Below are 17,779 nucleotides of genomic sequence, written 5' to 3'. Positions count from 1 at the left end.
TGGTTAAGTTTGAAGCTGATTGGAGCGCAAAATGACACTTTCTAGCATTAAAGAGTTCCACACCTGCAACCCGGGTCTCTTTGCATTGAAATAAATATGAAGGTGGGCCTCCTGCAATTGTAATAAACTGGTAAAGTACTTTTAAATAAATGCGTTTGGACTACATCATTAAATTCTCTCCTATTTGTCGATGAATTTAACGTTCTTCTTTTCTTCTTGGGGAGAAAGGTGGCAGATTGAGACGATGTCGGCCCGGCGCCTCGCCAATTCTCTGCCCCGCACCGGACGCAGACTTCACCCCCGTGGCCTCAGACAACACCAAAGCTCTCCTGAGGGAGGTCGGCAATCACAGAGACTTTGGCCAATTCCTTCATGCCGACTTTCACTGGACCGCACCCTGCACCAGCCTCGCCAATCCCCACTGCGTCCGGTATACGTTTGATGTCGACGGCGTCATGATCCAGTTGCGTCACACGAGGGGCATGGTTGCAGAGATCTATTTGAACCTGTCCCGTGTGGTTGCCACGCTGCAGCCCAGAAGGCGTGGCGGCACTTAGAAATTGCCTGGGCCACAAAATATCAAACGTTGAAGGCGGCTACGTCCTGACGCTCTACGCCGTCCCCAGCAGCCTGACAGAGCCGGACTTCAGCCTGAAAAATCCAAGCTTGTATGGCACACTTGCGGCCGAACTGCTAAATGAGGTAACTGAGAGTTTTTCCGACCCTTCAACCACCTGCCAGAGAAGGACATGACCCGCCCCACTGTCCAGAAGCAACCCACCACCAACCCTGCGTCCCACCGAGAGTATGGACGTGGGCCAGGCCATTGCGAGCGTGCTGTCGAAGACGGGCAGGACAACCTTCCTACAGATGTACGCCCATCCATTGCAACCATCCTTTCAAACATCAGGGCAGTGCAGTGCTGGTCACTTGCGGCTTGAGCCACCCAGACTCCAAGGCTTCCCTTACCAGCAGGGCGCTCTCTTACCTGGTGCATGTCCGGGACTTGACGCTTTGCCCCTATGACTTTGACCCGACAGAGGTTTTTTTTTTTTTTTTTTTCTTCTTTTCTTTTAAAGTGGACCTGTCTGCTCTGCAAAAGCTCTTCCAGGACCATGTGCTGCCGGTGCCCCTCTGGAGCTGGACGTACTCTACAAGCTGTCCCACAGACAGGGTAAGGGTGTTATCTAATGGATCAATGGGCATAGGTGTATTTCTGCATCTTTAGAACTAATTCATAGCTTAAATGTGGGTCTGACATTCCTCTGGATTTTTAGGCTAACTGGAGCTCAGACGACAGTTTCAAACGTCTCGTTCTACTCTCTGCTCTGTGTTTTCTCCCTGATGTGTTTCACCTGTTGTTAGGAGGAGGAGGAGGAGCAGGAGGAGAGGGTTAGGGGTTAGGGTCAGGGGGGTTAGGGTCAGGGGTTAGGGTCAGGGGTTAGGGTCAGGGGTTAGGGTCAGGGGTTAGGGTCAGGGGTTAGGGTCAGGGGGGTTAGGGTTAGGGGTTAGGGTCAGGGGTTAGGGTCAGGGGTTAGGGTCGGAGGGTTAGGGTCAGGGGTTAGGGTTAGGGGTTAGGGTCAGGGGGTTAGGGTTAGGGTTAGGGGTTAGGGTCAGGGGTTAGGGTCAGGGGTTAGGGTCGGAGGGTTAGGGTCAGGGGTTAGGGTCAGGGGGGTTAGGGTCGGGGGTTAGGGTCGGGGGTTAGGGTCAGGGGTTAGGGTCAGGGGGTTAGGGTCAGGGGTTAGGGTCAGGGGGGTTAGGGTCAGGGGGGTTAGGGTCAGGGGGGTTAGGGTCAGGGGGTTAGGGTCAGGGGTTAGGGTCAGGGTTAGGGTTAGGATAAGGGGTTGAAGCAGAAGTGCACCCCGGGGGCACTTTTTCTCTGGCCTGTAACTTTTGACGTGAAGGTGCCAGAGGCGAGGCAGTTAGACGCACCCCCCCAAAAGCACTTACTGGCTTTCCAGTGGTGCCGAGCACAAGTCTGTGCGGGTTACGGTTAGGGCCAGGAGAGGGTTGTTTTAGCCAGTGTGCACCCATTTGCATCTTTTTGGGCCTTATGGAGCAGGCTGAGAGCCCTGGAGGTCAGAGGTCAGACTCAGAGCCAGTTACTGGGCCTCAGCAGGGAGCATGTGGGTGCTGGAGGGTGTTATCCCAGCCTCAGTCCTGGTTATTGGGGCTTAGAGTGGAGGCCTGTAGCCATGGAGGTCAAAGGTCAGACCCAGAGCCAGTTACTGGGCCTAGGGAGGGAGTGTGTGTGAGTGAGTGAGAGACACACACACACACACACCACACACACACACACACACCATACATGCATGCATGCATGCATACATACATACATACATACATGCAAACATACAGTACACATACATAGATACACACATACACACACACAGTACACATACACACACACAGTACACATACATACACACAGTAGACATACACACAGTACACACACAGACATACATACACACACACACACACACACACAATAAATACATACATACATACATACATACATACATACATGCAAACATACAGTACACATACATAGATACACACACACACAGTACACATACACACACACAGTACACATACATACACACAGTAGACATACACACAGTACACACACAGACATACATACATGCACACCTGGACTTCAATTCACACCTGGTCACTTTATCACTTCAGTACTGGACTCAACACTGACACTTTAATGATAGTTGATGGTCTTTTCTTTGTTTATTTGACAAATGTTCTTATATTTGTTATTATTGTTATTTTGTTGTCTTTATACTGTCTTTTTTCTATTTTTTCATTTCTTTTTCTCTTGCTAAAAGTGCTGCTGGAAATTTCAATACAAAGAAGTCCAAGTCTAAGCACGCACGCGCGCGCGCACACACACACACACACACACACACACACAAGTTACATTGTGTAACTTGCTCTGTGTTTCACCTGTTGTTAGGAGGAGGAGGAGGAGCAGGAGGAGGGGAAAAAGACGCCGACGCCGTACTAGGGGAACAGGAGGAGGAGGAGGAGGAGGAGGAGAGAGGAGGAAGAGGGGCTCCTTCAGACAGACCCAGAGAACCAAAAGTGAGTCATTTTCAGTTCATTCGCACCTTTTCATTTTCCTTGTTAAATGGTTGAAAAAAACCTTGATCTTTTCCAACTATGGGGTGGAGTCCGTCATCCGTTTCTTCACTCTACACATGGGTGGTACTCGCCTGATTTAGCGTTAGTCATCTGGTTAAGTTTGAAGCTGATTGGAGCGCAAAATGACACTTTCTAGCATTAAAGAGTTCCACACCTGCAACCCGGGTCTCTTTGCATTGAAATAAATATGAAGGTGGGCCTCCTGCAATTGTAATAAACTGGTAAAGTACTTTTAAATAAATGCGTTTGGACTACATCATTAAATTCTCTCCTATTTGTCGATGAATTTAACGTTCTTCTTTTCTTCTTGGGGAGAAAGGTGGCAGATTGAGACGATGTCGGCCCGGCGCCTCGCCAATTCTCTGCCCCGCACCGGACGCAGACTTCACCCCCGTGGCCTCAGACAACACCAAAGCTCTCCTGAGCTGGAGGTGTACACATAGCACGGCAGGCCCAGGATGGCGACATCCTTGCAGAGGCTCCCAAAGGAGATGGAGGGAGGTTTGCTCCTCAACACGCTGACCTTCATGTCCTGCGTGGCCTTTATCCAGAATGGAGCCTACGTAGACCATGTGCATCTTCAAAATCTTTGCCACCAAATGGGCCTTGCCGCAGGCCAGACTGCAGCAGCTGCTGATCCCGGGGAAACTCACCCTGGACAAAGTGAAGAATGAGGATTTGGAGGCTGCGTCAGACTGTCCCCTACAAGGTTTGTTTTGATATGTTCATGTGGTTCTTTGTTTCTTTTTGGTGGTTGCTTTTTCCCAAGCACTGTCTGTTTTTTTTTATAAAGGCGCTGTGCAAATGAAGCTTTTCAAATTACTATTGCCACAATAACAATGGCTATTGCTATTACTTATCATCATTGTTCTATTTGTATAAGTTGCAGAATCAAGCTGCCCTCATCCCGTCCCTGCCACCGCCACCCACCAAATTGGAGGACTTTGGCCAGCCCCAGGAAGAGCGGTCTGTTGGAAGAAGATATGGGTCTGTTGGAGGCGTTGGATCTGTCGGTGAAAGTGGAAGAGAAGGGTCTGTCAGACGAAAGTGAAGGATCTTATGGTTTGCCAGCTTACCAAGTGCAGGCTAAAGAAACTGTTCAACTGAAAAAAGATGCACGTTTTATTTGAATTAGAGTGACACTGAATGACCAAAGTAAATGTTAAATGTAAGAAAGTAAGTGTATAATGCAATATGTTATAACATAATAGTTTATATAATGGTATATAATAGTTGTTATTGCATGCTGGATGCTTGGAGTTGCGATTTTTCCTCCCGTTGTCCTCAGTCCCTGGAAACTGAGCATTGCACTGACGAGCTTTGTTCTGTAACTGTCTTTGTGAATGTTTTAATGTGCCCACATGAACGCAGTCAGACTGATAGCTAGTGGGATTGCTGCGCTAGGTCCTGTCTAGACTCAGAGTCTACGGAAGGCTTTTCAAAGCTGAGCTGAAGTCGGAGGCAAGCACAGCTTGCTTAGGTCTGTAGCTCTCCACCCACATCACAGATCTGATCCCCCTCTGCATAGGTAATGCCTATAATAATGATTGTTAGTATTGTTGTTGTTATTATTAGGTCAAAGTCATGTTCTTGTCTGTAGACACTTATTTTGAGAAAAGTATGTGTTTGCATTGGTGTGTAGCTCTATTTGAATGTGTTTTATTCAATAAAGCTGTTGCTGAAAAAACACATTTTCATCATTTCTTAGGACGCACTCATTTCTCGTCTGGTTTTATATATTGTCATATGTTCAGCACTAATGAAGCCCCAGTGCTAAGAGTAATAAGCCACGTCTACTTTGAATACAGAGACAAGATTAGGCCGTACTGAATTCAAACATATTCAACATTTTATTAGTTTTTAATGTTCCCTCCTCCCTGCTTCAGTCCCATTGTTGGCTGTGGGAATAGTGGATACGTGGTGAATCAAAGCTGTCCTCCTGTCCATCCCAGTGAGGCTCGAGCAGCCCGCTCAGGTGGAGAGCGTCAGAGGTCAAGCTGGCACACAACTTACACAACTTGGCCACGAGGGGGCGGCAACACGCTGCTCTCCGTGTCAACGGGCCGGGTTAACAGGAGATCAGGCGCTGCCGTTTTTGTTCGGCTTATAACGTTTGACAGGAAGGTGCCAGAGCTATGGCAGCTAGACCTACCCCCCCAAAAGCACTTACTGGCTTTCCAGTGGTGCCGAGCACAAGTCTGTGCGGGTTACGGTTAGGGCCAGGAGAGGGTTGTTTTAGCCAGTGTGCACCCATTTGCATCTTTTTGGGCCTTATGGAGCAGGCTGAGAGCCCTGGAGGTCAGAGGTCAGACTCAGAGCCAGTTGCTGGGCCTGTGGAGGGAGTGTGAGGGTGCTGGAGGGAGTTGACACAGCCTGAGTGCATCCTACTGGGCCTTATAGTGAAGGCCTTACAACCCGGGAGGTCAAAGGCCAGCAACAGAGCCACTTACTGGGCCTTGGAAGGGAGCAAGGGGGTGCTGGAGGGTGTATGACCTTTATTGTTTAATAGGGCAATTAAAGAGCTTTAAATGGATTTACAGCTTCAAAATTAGCATGCCAGATCTGGGCGACACCCTGGATTGAGCTGCCCCGTTTTCGGGGCCCTACGTGGCCCCTGTAAAGAACTGGCTTTGCCGGGGGTCTAGAAATCTGGGAGTTGAATTTCCATCATGGTACAGCCTCTGTGAGTCTCCCAGTCGAGTTTGAAGCTCATTGTAGCTCAAATGACTGTTCCTTTTATTGAAGGCTCCCGCACCTGCAAACCGGGTCCTCTAATTGAAATACATACAATGTTGGGCCTTCACCTGTATCCAGCGCCCCCCTCATATTTGCAGTGAAATTGTGGCCCTTCCTGTCGGGCTACGGGCACAAGTCAGGTGTCAGAGCGTCCGGCAAGACCGCAGCTGCGCGGCGAAAGCAACGGCGAGTCGATACGACCAAATTTGGCCAAACAGGCCTCAATCTGGCAGTCAAAGCCACCTGAGCAACAGGCTTCAGTGAGGCCTTAATGACCTTTTATAGTTTATTAGGGCAATTAAAGAGCTTTGAATGGATTTAAAGCTTCAAAATTAGCATGCCCGATTTGCGCGACACCCTGGATTGAGCTGTGGTGTTTTCAGGGCCCTACGTGGCCCCTGTAAAGAACTGGCTTTGCCGAGGGTCTAGATTGCTGAGAGTTAAATTTCCCTCATGGTAGAGCCTCTGTGAATCTCCCAGTCGAGTTTGAAGATGATTATAACTCAAATTACCGTTCCTAGCATTGAAGGATTCACACCTGCATATATGAAAGTGGGCCTTAGGGGCCCCCTGCATAATGTGGTTTAATAAACTTGTAAAGTAGTCAGAGTTGTCTCAACACATTTAATTTGTGGCTAAAATTTCAAAGAAAAGATTATTTAGTATTTATTTTTAAGGGCACCAGCCCCCACCCCTCAAAATTCAGTGTTCGCCCCTGCAGCCAATAGTTGCACGTGGGAGGGGCCGTGCAGGTGTATCAGACGGAGACATTAGTCTGCAGAGAGCGAGAGGAGTTTGCAGCAGAGGAGAGCTTGATTTTTGAGGTAATTAACTAACCAAATTACGTGTTTTTTTAACTAACAGGCACTGGTTTTGTGATGTTAGTTGTTTTTTGTCGAAGTTATTTCAGAAAAGTAAGATACAAAGTGGTTTTGCAGGTTCCTGTAAGTTTTATTCAAGTTTTTGGCTTGGCAGGATGGCAGTCAACACATGGCTCGAAATTACAGTACTTAATTGTTTAATAAGTCGTTTTCACGTCGTGTTTGGGTCGTTTGCAAGTCATTTAATACATTGATGAAAGTTGAGACGTACTTTAATGTTTTATGCGTCATTTTTGATGCGTTTTTGCTTTCCACTGTGCTGAGGAGTTGAACAAATCTCATAGCAGACCATTTAACACGTGCGTGCGTCATTTTTCCCGGGAGTTTCAGCAGACTCTGGAGGGAGGGCTCGTGCACGTGGATGAGAGGTGCGCGTGGATGAGAGGGACCAGCGAGAGAGCAGCGGCAGCGTTTTGCAGAGGAGAGCTTGATATTTGAGGTATTAAACACCCCAAATTACGTTTTTTTTAACTAACAGGCACTGGTTTTGTGATGTTACAGTTGTTTTTTGTCGAAGTTATTTCAGAAAAGTAAGATACAAAGTGGTTTTGCAGGTTCCTGTAAGTTTTATTCAAGTTTTTGGCTTGGCAGGATGGCAGTCAACACATGGCTCGAAATTACAGTACTTAATTGTTTAATAAGTCGTTTTCACGTCGTGTTTGGGTCGTTTGCAAGTCATTTAACACAATGAAAATTAAGTACTACTTTATTGTTGTTTTCGTCATTTTTGATGTGTTTTTGCTTTCCCCTGTGATGAATGCATGAATGCAAATTAATAGTGTTTAATAATGTACACATGATGTAATTTATTATTTAAATGGGTTTTACGTGTTTGTCGCACTGTCGATGGAGTCAGAATTAACATATTCTCAAGCATTACATCATCTAAATATAATTTACAATTCAACATGTTTCCCAGTTACAGCATTAACACATTGGGACCTCTGAATTTAAATAAAGTACTGAGATATATCAATTTATCTTGGCCTAATTTGATATCAGCTAACTAATTGATAGTATATCTAAAAACTGTTTCTGTTAACAGAGAGCAAGTCGTGAGGATGGATGGCGAGGAGGCTTCGCCTTCGGACATTCCTGGAAGTGAAGTCGTGGCCTTATCTGCCGCTGAGCCGTTTGAAACTCCGTCTGCCAGTGTGACGCCCTTGCGCATACCTGCTAGCCATCCACCAGTAACACAGTTGTTGAGGAAAAATAAGCCAGTTTTAAGGACTCTGTCCCCTCGCTGCAAGAACTGTAGTATCCTTGCTGCTGAGCTGAAGGTGGTTAAAGATCTGCTGGAAGCCGAACGGAACAATACACTCAAACCGTTGCACTCTTCAACCAGCCGAGAAAAGGTGAGCATTTTTATTCCTCAAGGGTCCCAATGCTAGAAGTTAGGTATTTTACCATTGAAACATTGGACGGATAAAATGCAGTGCAATATGAAAAATTAAGCTCATATTCTCCAATTTCAGGCAGTGATGTACAAGAGGCGCAAGTCGTGTTCACCATTGAAAGGGCCGCAATACTGTAAATGTAACACTCCTTTCAATGTCAACCTACTTTATTTTTTTTCCCTTTAGTTTCTTAATTTGGGGACTTATTTCTTGGACGTGTGTGTTCTTGTCATTTAAGATAAACTGGTAGAAGAGTTCAGGGAGCACACACAAGGATGCAATGCCACACGGAAAACCAGGGAGAATGCCCGCCAGCGAGCTAACCACGTCCTTTGCTTCTTGGAGTTCATGTCAAAGCCCGCTGTTCCACATGTGAACCTTCTCTTTCTGGAGGACTATGGTCGTATCAGAAAGTAAGTGAAAAAATTGTAAGGACTATCTATGCGTGAAAGGGTAGAGGACACGGCCTAACTGGGATTTGTGCATTTCAAGATTTGCAGCCCATCTGGCCGAAAGGAACTTTAAACCGACGACCATAAAAAGTTACCTGACAGATGCCGTCGCATTTGTGAAGTACATCATGAGTATGTCACCAGAAGTGGTTAAAATTGGCATGAAAAGCCTAGATGCCTTGCTTGTCGAACTACGGGCGAGGATTAGGGACGTTGCCAGATCTGTGGTAGGGCAACAACTGGCCCAGCGCCACAAAAAGTCTGGTAAGATCACATCACCCCACCTCTTTGTTGGCAAATCATAAAACATAGAACACGTGTGTAAAAAAACTCTTTCAATTTTCAGATCAACTGGTGAATGCGACTCATCATGCGTGGTTTATTGAAAACGCTCCAGCAAAGATTTCCTCTGTACTTGGTAAGAATCACTGCTCACTGCAGTAGTTTGAATATAATGTGTATTTGACATGAAGCTATTTTGCATACTTTATCTGTGGGAGGACATGATGGTCTAACATTACAGAGACTCACACCCAGACACTGGGTTTAGCTATGTGTTGATCCATAAGTTTGTTTGTCTATGTTCAACAGAAGAATCAGGCTTGAATGCTAATGGTGAGTCCTGAGCTTAAACCTTCACCAACGCTGGTTCTTGAGCACATCACTGGGCTAAAATTGAGGCTGGTTATGGGGTCTTGCATGTGGAAACTTGCTCGGTCTGGATTCTGTAAAGAGACTTGAGACTATCCCACTTGTTTAAAAAAGAGCACTAAATAGGTGTGTGTGTGTGTGTGTGTGTGGGGACTGAACCATTGGATTAGATTAAGTGGTCTTCCTATTCTTTTACAGAATCTCTTGAGAAACGTCCTGCAAAAAAAAAAAAGCAGAGGATGTTTTTCGGGCTCCTGAGTGGTTACATCGTGGCGTTGACCGGCCACAGAAAAGGCGTCGTGCTCAATATGACGCGGAAAGAGGTCCAAGCAGCAGACAAATTGAAGAATGGCCGTCACATCATACGGGTAATCACAGCACTGCTAACTGCAAAGTTAATTGTATGTTTGAGTTGATCTGAGAAAAATCTCATGCTTTTTGAAATTCTAGGTGGAACAGCACAAGACGGGTCGCTACTTTGGCCAGGCGGCCATACCGCTGGAAAAAAATGAGTACTCCTGGTTCCTCAGATACAACTGTCTCCGGTCTCGCATAGAGGGAGGTCTAGAAGCAGAAACCTTCTTTCACACTTCCAGTGGCACAGAGTGCCTCAAGCTCCAGGAATACTTCAAAGAGGCATGGGACTCGTTGGAGTTGGGAAAGGCTCCGAGCTTCAACCTCCTCCGTTCCTCTGTGGCTACTTATGTAATCTAGTTTATTTTTAATTTTATGAAATGTGGTTAAATGTGGCATGCATTTTAGTCCTGTGTTTTGAGTTTTACATGTTTCATTCCTCTAGTCAAAGAGGCAACTGGGCTCTAAGGCGTACAAACGAGTGGCGGCCTTCATGTGTCACGATGAGCACACGGCAAAGAAGTTTTATCATGGTTCGTTGAATCTTAATTTTGATTATAATCCAATGCGGTTTAGTCAAATTCAACTGACATTTCCAGTCTGCTAGCTGTAGGTTTCTATATGCACTGAAAAAGCATAATTTACTACGCTTTTTTAATCTGTTCATAATAAACATATATTCATTTTGCCATTGCTTCTCACAGTGGAGGACCCGGCGGCTGAGGTATTTAGAAGCAGACATCTTTCCATCATGGCAATCAGCACTTATGCTGTCAAGGAAAGTAAAGCTCAGGGCTACAGAGCCACAGAGGACACGTGCAAGGTGGAGGACCGGGGCAGTGAGGAGGACCAGGACAGTGAGGAGGACCGGGACGAGGAGGACGGGGAAGACCGGGACGAGGAGGACGGGGAAGACCGGGACGAGGAGGACGGGGAAGACCGGGACGAGGAGGACTGGGAGGACCGGGACGAGGAGGACGGGGAAGACCGGGACGAGGAGGACTGGGAGGACCGGGACGAGGAGGACTGGGAGGACCGGGACTGGGAGGACTGGGAGGACTGGGACTGGGAGGACTGGGACGGGGAGGACTGGGAGGACCGGGACGGGGAGGACCGGGACGAGGAAGACCGGGACGAGGAAGACGAGGAAGACCGGGACGAGGAAGACGAGCATGACCGGGACCAGGAAGACCGGGACGAGGAACAGGAGCATAAAAGTGCAGAACAGAAGAGGGACTCCTCCAAACCTCTCGCCAGAAAGCGGCCTTCTAGTTTGGAAGTGGAACAGGAGAGCTTATCCAATCCTCCTCTCCTTAAAAGGCCCAAAACGGGTGGGAAGTGCCTTTTCAAGACCAATAGGGTAAGTGTGCCCTTAGACACACACATTTTCCCAAACTCTGAAATGTTTCAATCAAAAATTGATGCCATATACTCTATGTATTTATCTCTATGTGCCATCTGAAGAGGGGCTCCTTCAGACCGAGAGAAACAAAAGTGGGTTATTTTCAGTTTATTCACACCTTTTTAATTTTCCTTTCTAAATGAATGAAAAACATATTTGAGCTCTCATTTTTATTTTTCCAGGTGCAGAAGGCCTCAAGTCTGCAGACCCCCAAGGTGTCCTCGCAGCATGACAGAAATGATTTGAGGAAGATGGGTTTTCCACCAGACGGCTCTTTTGGAGAACAAGGGTCAACTGAAACCGTAAAGACAAGGCACAGTAGCAAAAGACTTTCCTAATGTAATATGTTATAACATAATAGTTTATATAATGGTATATAATAGTTGTTATTGCATGCTGGATGCTTGGAGTTGCGATTTTTCCCCCCGTTGTCCTCCCGTTGAAACTGAGCATTGCACTGTTTTATTCAATAAAGCTGTTGCTGAAAAAACACATTTTCATCATTTCTTAGCACGCACTCATTTCTCGTCTGGTTTTATATATTGTCATATGTTCAGCACTAATGAAGCCCCAGTGCTAAGAGTAATAAGCCATATCCACTTTGAATACAGAGACAAGATTAGGCCGTACTGAATTCAAACATATTCAACATTTTATTAGTTTTTAATGTTCCCTCCTCCCTGCTTCAGTCCCATTGTTGGCTGTGGGAATAGTGGAGATGTGGGAAGTAACGCTGCTATCAATCTTCAGAGGTGGAGAGCCTCAGAGGTCAATCTGGCATAAAACTTACATTGTCTGTAGATACTTATTTTGAGAAAAGTACGTGTTTACATTGGTGTATATGTAGTAAACTTTATTTCAGACCCAGGGGGATCCATATCAAAATAAGAACATATACAAACACAAAAATACAAAATACACAAATAATAAAATTAAAAATAAAGCCTTCCACAATGTTCAGTGTCTAGTATACAGACATGTTCGCCAATGGTTCCACAATCTGGAGGGGAATCTGACAGAACTACGTACAGGGTTTGCCAAAACAGAGATTATGTCATTTTCTGACTCAGACACCCTACACATAAATCTATACTATATATATATATATATATATATATATATATATATATATATACAGTATAGTTAGATTTGAATGTGTTTATTCAATAAAGCTGTGGCTAAAAAAACACTCCAGTCCGTCTGTTTGGTTAATGTTTGCAGCAATCATGTTACCAAAATGGACACAATGGCCAACCAGATTGTGTTGCATGGTGAATATTTCGCCACACGGTGGCACTGTTGCCTAAGCTCTGGGGCATAGCTTAGGCAACAGTGCCACCGTGTGGCGAAATATTCATTTACATAACATGTAACAGAGCTCCCATCAAGGCTGTGGCTCTTTTAAATGTATTAGCTGTTAGTTATTGTTCAAGTAACGTTTTCGTATTAGCACTTACTCAGTTCTCATCTGGTTTTATCTATTTTTATATGTTCAGCACTAATGAAGCCCCAGTGTTAAGAGTAATAAGCCATATCTACTTTGAATACAAAGGCAAAAGTAGGCCATACTGAATTCAAACATTTTTTATTTATTTTTATTTTCCCTCCCCCATGCTTCAGTCTCATTGTTGGCTGTGGGAATAGTGGATACGTGGTGAATCAAAGCTGTCCTCCTGTCCATCCCAGTGAGGCTTGAGCAGCCCGCTCAGGTGGAGAGCCCCAGAGGTCCAGCTGGCATATAACTTATACATATATATATATATATATATGCATGTGTGTGTGCATACATAGAGGAAAAAAAAAATACTGTTTGTTTTGCTGCTGGTTTTATGGTCTGTTGTTTGTTTTGTGCGTATAAGCGCATTGTGAGATGATGGTCCGAAGCAAAACTACTGGTATGTGCACTCATACCTGGCAAATAAGGCTGATTCTAAATGGATATCAGCGTGGCCTCTGAGCATTGTTAAACTGTCCCTAAGCCGTATTACACAGTGGAAACCCAGTTTTCATCATCAACAACAGTCACGATCACGGTCAATAAAATAGAAGCAAAAAGCTAATCAAAATAGCTATAAAAAAACCAACAATGTGAAAGTGTTAAATAGTTAGAAACAGTGAGCTACGGTCAAAGGTAGACAAGATTATTAATACTCCACAAATTAAAGTATTTTCAGTCCCTTTGGCTCATCTTACATCAGAATCAGCTTTATTCGCCAGGTATGAGGACACATACGAGGAATTTGTCTTTGGAGCATTGCTCACACTGTGCTTACACATACATATCAACCAAAACAGAAATATACACACTAATATATACACAATATATACACACTAATATATACACACTAATATATACACACTCTAAACAGAAACAAGATAGATGCATGAGTGCAGTGAAATACAATTATTTAAATGTGCGTAGTGCAAGGGTACTGGGTTAAGATAGTATTATGTTATTATATTACAATATGAACAGTATGAACAGTATGAACATATGAACTTTGAGAAAATGAGAATGATGAATAAATAATAAGTGAGATGTGAGAGTGGGAATGATACAGTTGCTGTAGAGACCGTGTTACAGTGTTATTGACCAGAACTGAGCCTGACACTGTGGGTCAGGAGTCAGCTGTTAATCAGAGAGATGGCTTGTGGGTAGAAACTGCCACAAAACACACTTGCTTGCTGTGCACTTGTAAGAAACACCGTCATTGCCGTTGTGACACACACCACACACACACACACACACACACACACACACACACACACACACAAAAGTCTTCAATCATCCAGCCATGCCAGATCCATGCCTTCACCCTGGAAGGACGCCCGTCTGACTCCATAGTCCCAGAGCAGCTCGCAGTTCACAGGTATGTCTTTGGTGGCCAAGAAGAGTATTGTGTCTCTGGGTCCATCCGCAAGGTTGAGCTGGAAGGCCACAGGCTTCACATTGAAAACCTTGCTGGAGTGGTTCATCCGCCTTCCAAAAGTGTCCTTTCCAGGGTGACACTTGCAGGGGAACGTCTGGGAATCGATACATAGTTTTTCCCCCAGCTGTCCCCTGAAGAAGAACAAGTAGCACATCTGGCCCTCTGGTATGCGTTCCATCCTCTTCCTCCCCTCCGATTCTGAGACTAGCGTCCCATGGTAGTCGCACACCACATCACCTTTCAAGAAAGGCATGGTCGCAATTACGCCTGCACACAGCGGAAGAAAAACCCAAACATGTGAACAGCTGTTACTTTGCTACCATGGCAACGTCAGTGCAGGAACGTTTGGACTTTGCCTTTCTGTTTCTCCTCACCTTTGCCCTTGGGTTCGCCGAAATCCTTCAAGTCAAGGCCCTTCCATCGTTGCTCCACCACTGACTTGAGGACGTTCTCGTTGTCTTCTATCGCCGCCTTCAAAGGCGATAGCCACATCTGCAGAACGTCCGACGCCGAGGGGACATTTGTGCTCCACTTTTCCTTGGCCACCACCGCTTTCACCTTTTCCTCTGTCGGCCTGTGCCTGCCACAGCAATCTGGGGAGAAAGGAGTGAGCGAGTGAGAGAGGGGCAGAGAGGGAGAGAAAATACAACTTCTCATGTAGCCTTGCTGTTTTTTCACGTTTTGATATTTGTTTGCTTCTGTCTTTGTTTTCTTTCTCACATTTGACACTAGATATTTTACAGTGCATAGCTGGATTAACGCTGTTGTTGATTTCCTGTTTTTATCTCTTTTCATCTTAAATGTGTGCACATTTTAGCTTACTCAGTGAACTGCGTGTATATATTTCTTCTCACATTGTTATCCTTGATGCTTTGGCAATATTGTCATTTCTGACATTCATGCCAATTGAAGCAATTTCAAGAGAGAGAGGGAGTGAGAAAGAGACAGAGGCAGAGAGACACAAAGCAGCTTTTCACAGACGGCACACAGTATCTTGCGCCTACCGGAGACATGTGTCACACGCTTCTCCAGCTGAATTCTCCTCCACTTAAAGTAGAATGTGCGCTGGTCCCCGAATCCAGCGGCAACAATGTCCTCCTTGGAGGGCACGAGGGCGCCGACTGCTATGGGGAACTCGTGCAGGAAAGCTTCCCACTTGTGGTCAGTTGGCCCTATCCCCGACACGGAACTGCCGGAATAGAAAAGCACACATCGCAGTCAAGCGGGATCCCAGAAGCGTTTACGTCAGCACCAGTAAATGACACCTTTACCTTTGGACCCCAGAGGACGTCCCCGCGGCCTGGGCCGTACCGGACAGCGTGTCTGCTGCCGCTGGCCCGCAGGTCATCTCACAGCTGTGTCGTGGAGGACAGGGGGGGAAAGGGAGAAAAAAAACAGACAGACACAGGGGGGAGGGATTTTTTAAGTCACATGTTCAGTGGATGAAGAAACCAGCTAGTACAAATAACTAGCAGTTACAGCGTACGCTGTATAGTAAATCTGTAATTTTACGTACTTGTTAATTTCACAGAGAATGCGCCATACACCTAAGAAATATTTTCACCTTATAAAGGCTATTGCGTTTTGATACATATCACTTAACGTCCGATTAAACATCCAGTCTGTTGTTTCACTATGGGAAACTAATTAAAAACGTCAAAGGAGTGAAATGTCCTCTTACTGTTTCCAGAGACGGCTCAAATCTGACCTAGGATTGGCCACGGGACGTCCCGTGGCTCCCAGGAAGAAGCGTCCCCGGTCGCACTGTGCGTCCTGCTGCCTCTCCAGGCAGAGCGGCCGGATACCCTCAAAGTAGGCACCAAACCACTGGCAGTGGGAAAGGAAATCAGAATCAGAATCAGCTTTATTCGCCGGGTATGAGGACACTTTTGAGAAATCTTTCTTTGAAGCATCGTTGTTCACACTGTGCTCACACACAAAACAACCAAAACAAAAAGATATTCACACTAATATATACACACAACAATACACACTATCAACAGAACAACATGGAGGCACGAGTGAACAAAGAGTTCAATAAACATTATTTAAATATGGAGCAAGGATACTGGGATGTATAGTATCATGTTATTATATTGCAATATGAACAGTATGAACATTATGGACAGTTCTGAAGTAGAAAATGAGGATGATGAATGAATAAAAAAATAAGAGAGATGTGAGAATGGGAATGAGGAGTAAATAGTGAATAGTAAATAATAGGTGAGATATGAGAATGATGTAAAAATAGTAAATACTAAGTGAGATATGAGAATGAGAATGATGAATGATACTAAATAAGTGGACCAACAAGTGGAACCAGTGAACATGTGCTGCAGAGAGAGTGGTTACTGACTACAGTGAAATGCCGAGCTGTGAAATCCCGTCCGTGGAAAATGTTTCTTCATTTGAGTGTGGCCTACTTACCCTCTCCTCGTCCACACTGATGACCGCTGTGTTCGGCGCCTTCCTGGAGCAATATTGTTGCTCCAGCACCGGCGCTCACCTGCCGGTCATTCCACTCCCGCACCTGTGATGGGGGATTATTTGAGTGAAAACGGCTTGAAGTGGTCCGGAGTGAAAGTTGCAGAAAAACAGAAACCGGCTGTTGGAATAGGTGCACGCTTACTTTGAAGTTGACCACCGCATTGTCTGATTTGCGGTGCCCAACCACCAACGTGGCCATGCAGAAATAGCGGTAGAGGGTCATTACGCGATGGGGCAGACGCTCGCCCCGTCCGGAGCCTCTGGCACGCCTCCTCCGCCCATGCCTTCGCCATCTCCAGAGCCGTAGGTGCTTTGACCTGTCCCCCCTCTCAGGAGACCTGACATGCATTACATTGCATCAAGGCAATGCACATTTGTAGGCAGACGGAAAAAGAGTGTCAATCAAATCATGAGCTTGACCAACCTTGGCTCTGCACCCTTTAGCTCCTCCACGGGTTCCCCGACGACAAGGACCCCCGGTGTTTAAGTTGCTCCACCAGTGCCGGCGAGACGCTTGGTCTGGAACCAGGGAGGACAGTTCCTGGTATTCCCAGCGTCTGCCCACCTGGTCCACTCTCTGTGAGAGATTTTGGCCCGATTCAGTTCGGCCTGCCTCTCCACCGCCGTGCTGCGTTCCTCATGCAGGCCCGCGCTAGGTGGGCTGATAGTGCTTGGTACCCCCTTTTGCAGTGGAGGCAATAAACAAATCTCCTGTCAGGCCCTCCCTTCCAGAGAGATAGAAGAGAGAGAGAGAGAGAGAGAGAGAGAGAGAGAGAGAGGAATGTTCAGATATATGCATACACACTACCTTTTCTCTGTCAGAATCAGCTGTATTTGGCAGGTATACACACCTATATTTTTTTTTTTTTTTGATCATTGTCTTGCTCACAATGTGCTTGTGTGTGCTAAACTAACCACACATACACACTATAGACAGCAACAATATAGACAGGGTGAGGAAATAGAGCAAAAAACGCAGAGTAAGTTACAATTATGACATATTAAGTTAGGGAGCATAGTGCGTGGGGATAAATGGCAGTATGTTATTATATTATATAGGTCTAATTTTACAATATGAATTATTATATCAAGTATGAACAGTATGAATGAATAAATTACTCTGTAATAGACATGAAGAATGAGTGGGACCAGTAAACAGGTGCTGGCCAGAGACAGAATCAGGGGAAGTCTGCTGTCACAAGCACATGCAGCATTATTACTTACATTTCTCAAACAAATTATGGATACCTGTGAAAACACAAACCAAAGGTAAATGTGTGATTCCAATCAATGAATCCATAAAAAGTAACAGGTTCAGACGTGTTGGTCTTCCAAC

At 45.6% G+C, this 17,779-nt stretch overlaps 2 protein-coding genes and 1 long non-coding RNA gene across 3 annotated transcripts; 2 read left to right on the top strand and 1 right to left on the bottom strand.

Moving 5' to 3' along the window:
- Positions 1 to 2,999: 2,999 nt before the first annotated feature.
- LOC116683903 (uncharacterized) lies at positions 3,000 to 4,791 on the top strand. The gene is made up of 3 exons (XR_004330722.1): positions 3,000 to 3,093; positions 3,473 to 3,862; positions 4,037 to 4,791. It is a non-coding gene; the product is annotated as an uncharacterized LOC116683903 (long non-coding RNA).
- A 3,040-nt stretch (positions 4,792 to 7,831) lies between these two features.
- LOC116683901 (neurofilament light polypeptide) lies at positions 7,832 to 11,451 on the top strand. Its single transcript, XM_032510011.1, has 11 exons — positions 7,832 to 8,125; positions 8,246 to 8,300; positions 8,406 to 8,580; positions 8,660 to 8,883; positions 8,966 to 9,037; positions 9,469 to 9,638; positions 9,721 to 9,975; positions 10,070 to 10,157; positions 10,329 to 10,984; positions 11,089 to 11,118; positions 11,209 to 11,451. Exons 1-11 carry the CDS (start codon positions 7,832 to 7,834, stop codon positions 11,362 to 11,364), a joined length of 2,175 nt encoding a protein of 724 aa, XP_032365902.1. The 3' UTR covers positions 11,365 to 11,451.
- A 1,754-nt stretch (positions 11,452 to 13,205) lies between these two features.
- LOC116683899 (uncharacterized) lies at positions 13,206 to 15,313 on the bottom strand. The gene is made up of 4 exons (XM_032510010.1): positions 15,228 to 15,313; positions 14,961 to 15,145; positions 14,331 to 14,549; positions 13,206 to 14,223 (listed from the first exon to the last, which is right to left on the bottom strand). Exons 1-4 carry the CDS (start codon positions 15,302 to 15,304, stop codon positions 13,808 to 13,810), a joined length of 897 nt encoding a protein of 298 aa, XP_032365901.1. The 5' UTR covers positions 15,305 to 15,313; the 3' UTR covers positions 13,206 to 13,807.
- Between the last annotated feature and the right edge of the window lie 2,466 nt (positions 15,314 to 17,779).

The sequence above is a fragment of the Etheostoma spectabile genome, unplaced genomic scaffold (genome assembly GCF_008692095.1).
Source record: "Etheostoma spectabile isolate EspeVRDwgs_2016 unplaced genomic scaffold, UIUC_Espe_1.0 scaffold00019149, whole genome shotgun sequence".
Lineage (NCBI taxonomy): Eukaryota > Metazoa > Chordata > Actinopteri > Perciformes > Percidae > Etheostoma > Etheostoma spectabile.
The sequence above is the reverse complement of the archived record's forward strand: the minus strand, read 5'-3'. Positions and strand labels throughout refer to the sequence as shown.

Excerpts from the sequence above, each read along its gene's own strand:
- LOC116683901 (XM_032510011.1), top strand. The coding sequence starts at position 7,832 with ATGGATGGCGAGGAGGCTTCGCCTTCGGACATTCCTGGAAGTGAAGTC. Across the intron at positions 8,126-8,245 it reads CTTCAACCAGCCGAGAAAAG|GCAGTGATGTACAAGAGGCG; the intron begins GTGAGCATTTTT and ends CTCCAATTTCAG. Across the intron at positions 9,038-9,468 it reads AAAGATTTCCTCTGTACTTG|AATCTCTTGAGAAACGTCCT; the intron begins GTAAGAATCACT and ends ATTCTTTTACAG.
- LOC116683899 (XM_032510010.1), bottom strand. The coding sequence starts at position 15,304 with ATGACCTGCGGGCCAGCGGCAGCAGACACGCTGTCCGGTACGGCCCAG. Across the intron at positions 14,550-14,960 it reads GCGTGTGACACATGTCTCCG|ATTGCTGTGGCAGGCACAGG; the intron begins GTAGGCGCAAGA and ends CTTTCTCCCCAG. Across the intron at positions 14,224-14,330 it reads CGGCGAACCCAAGGGCAAAG|GCGTAATTGCGACCATGCCT; the intron begins GTGAGGAGAAAC and ends CGCTGTGTGCAG.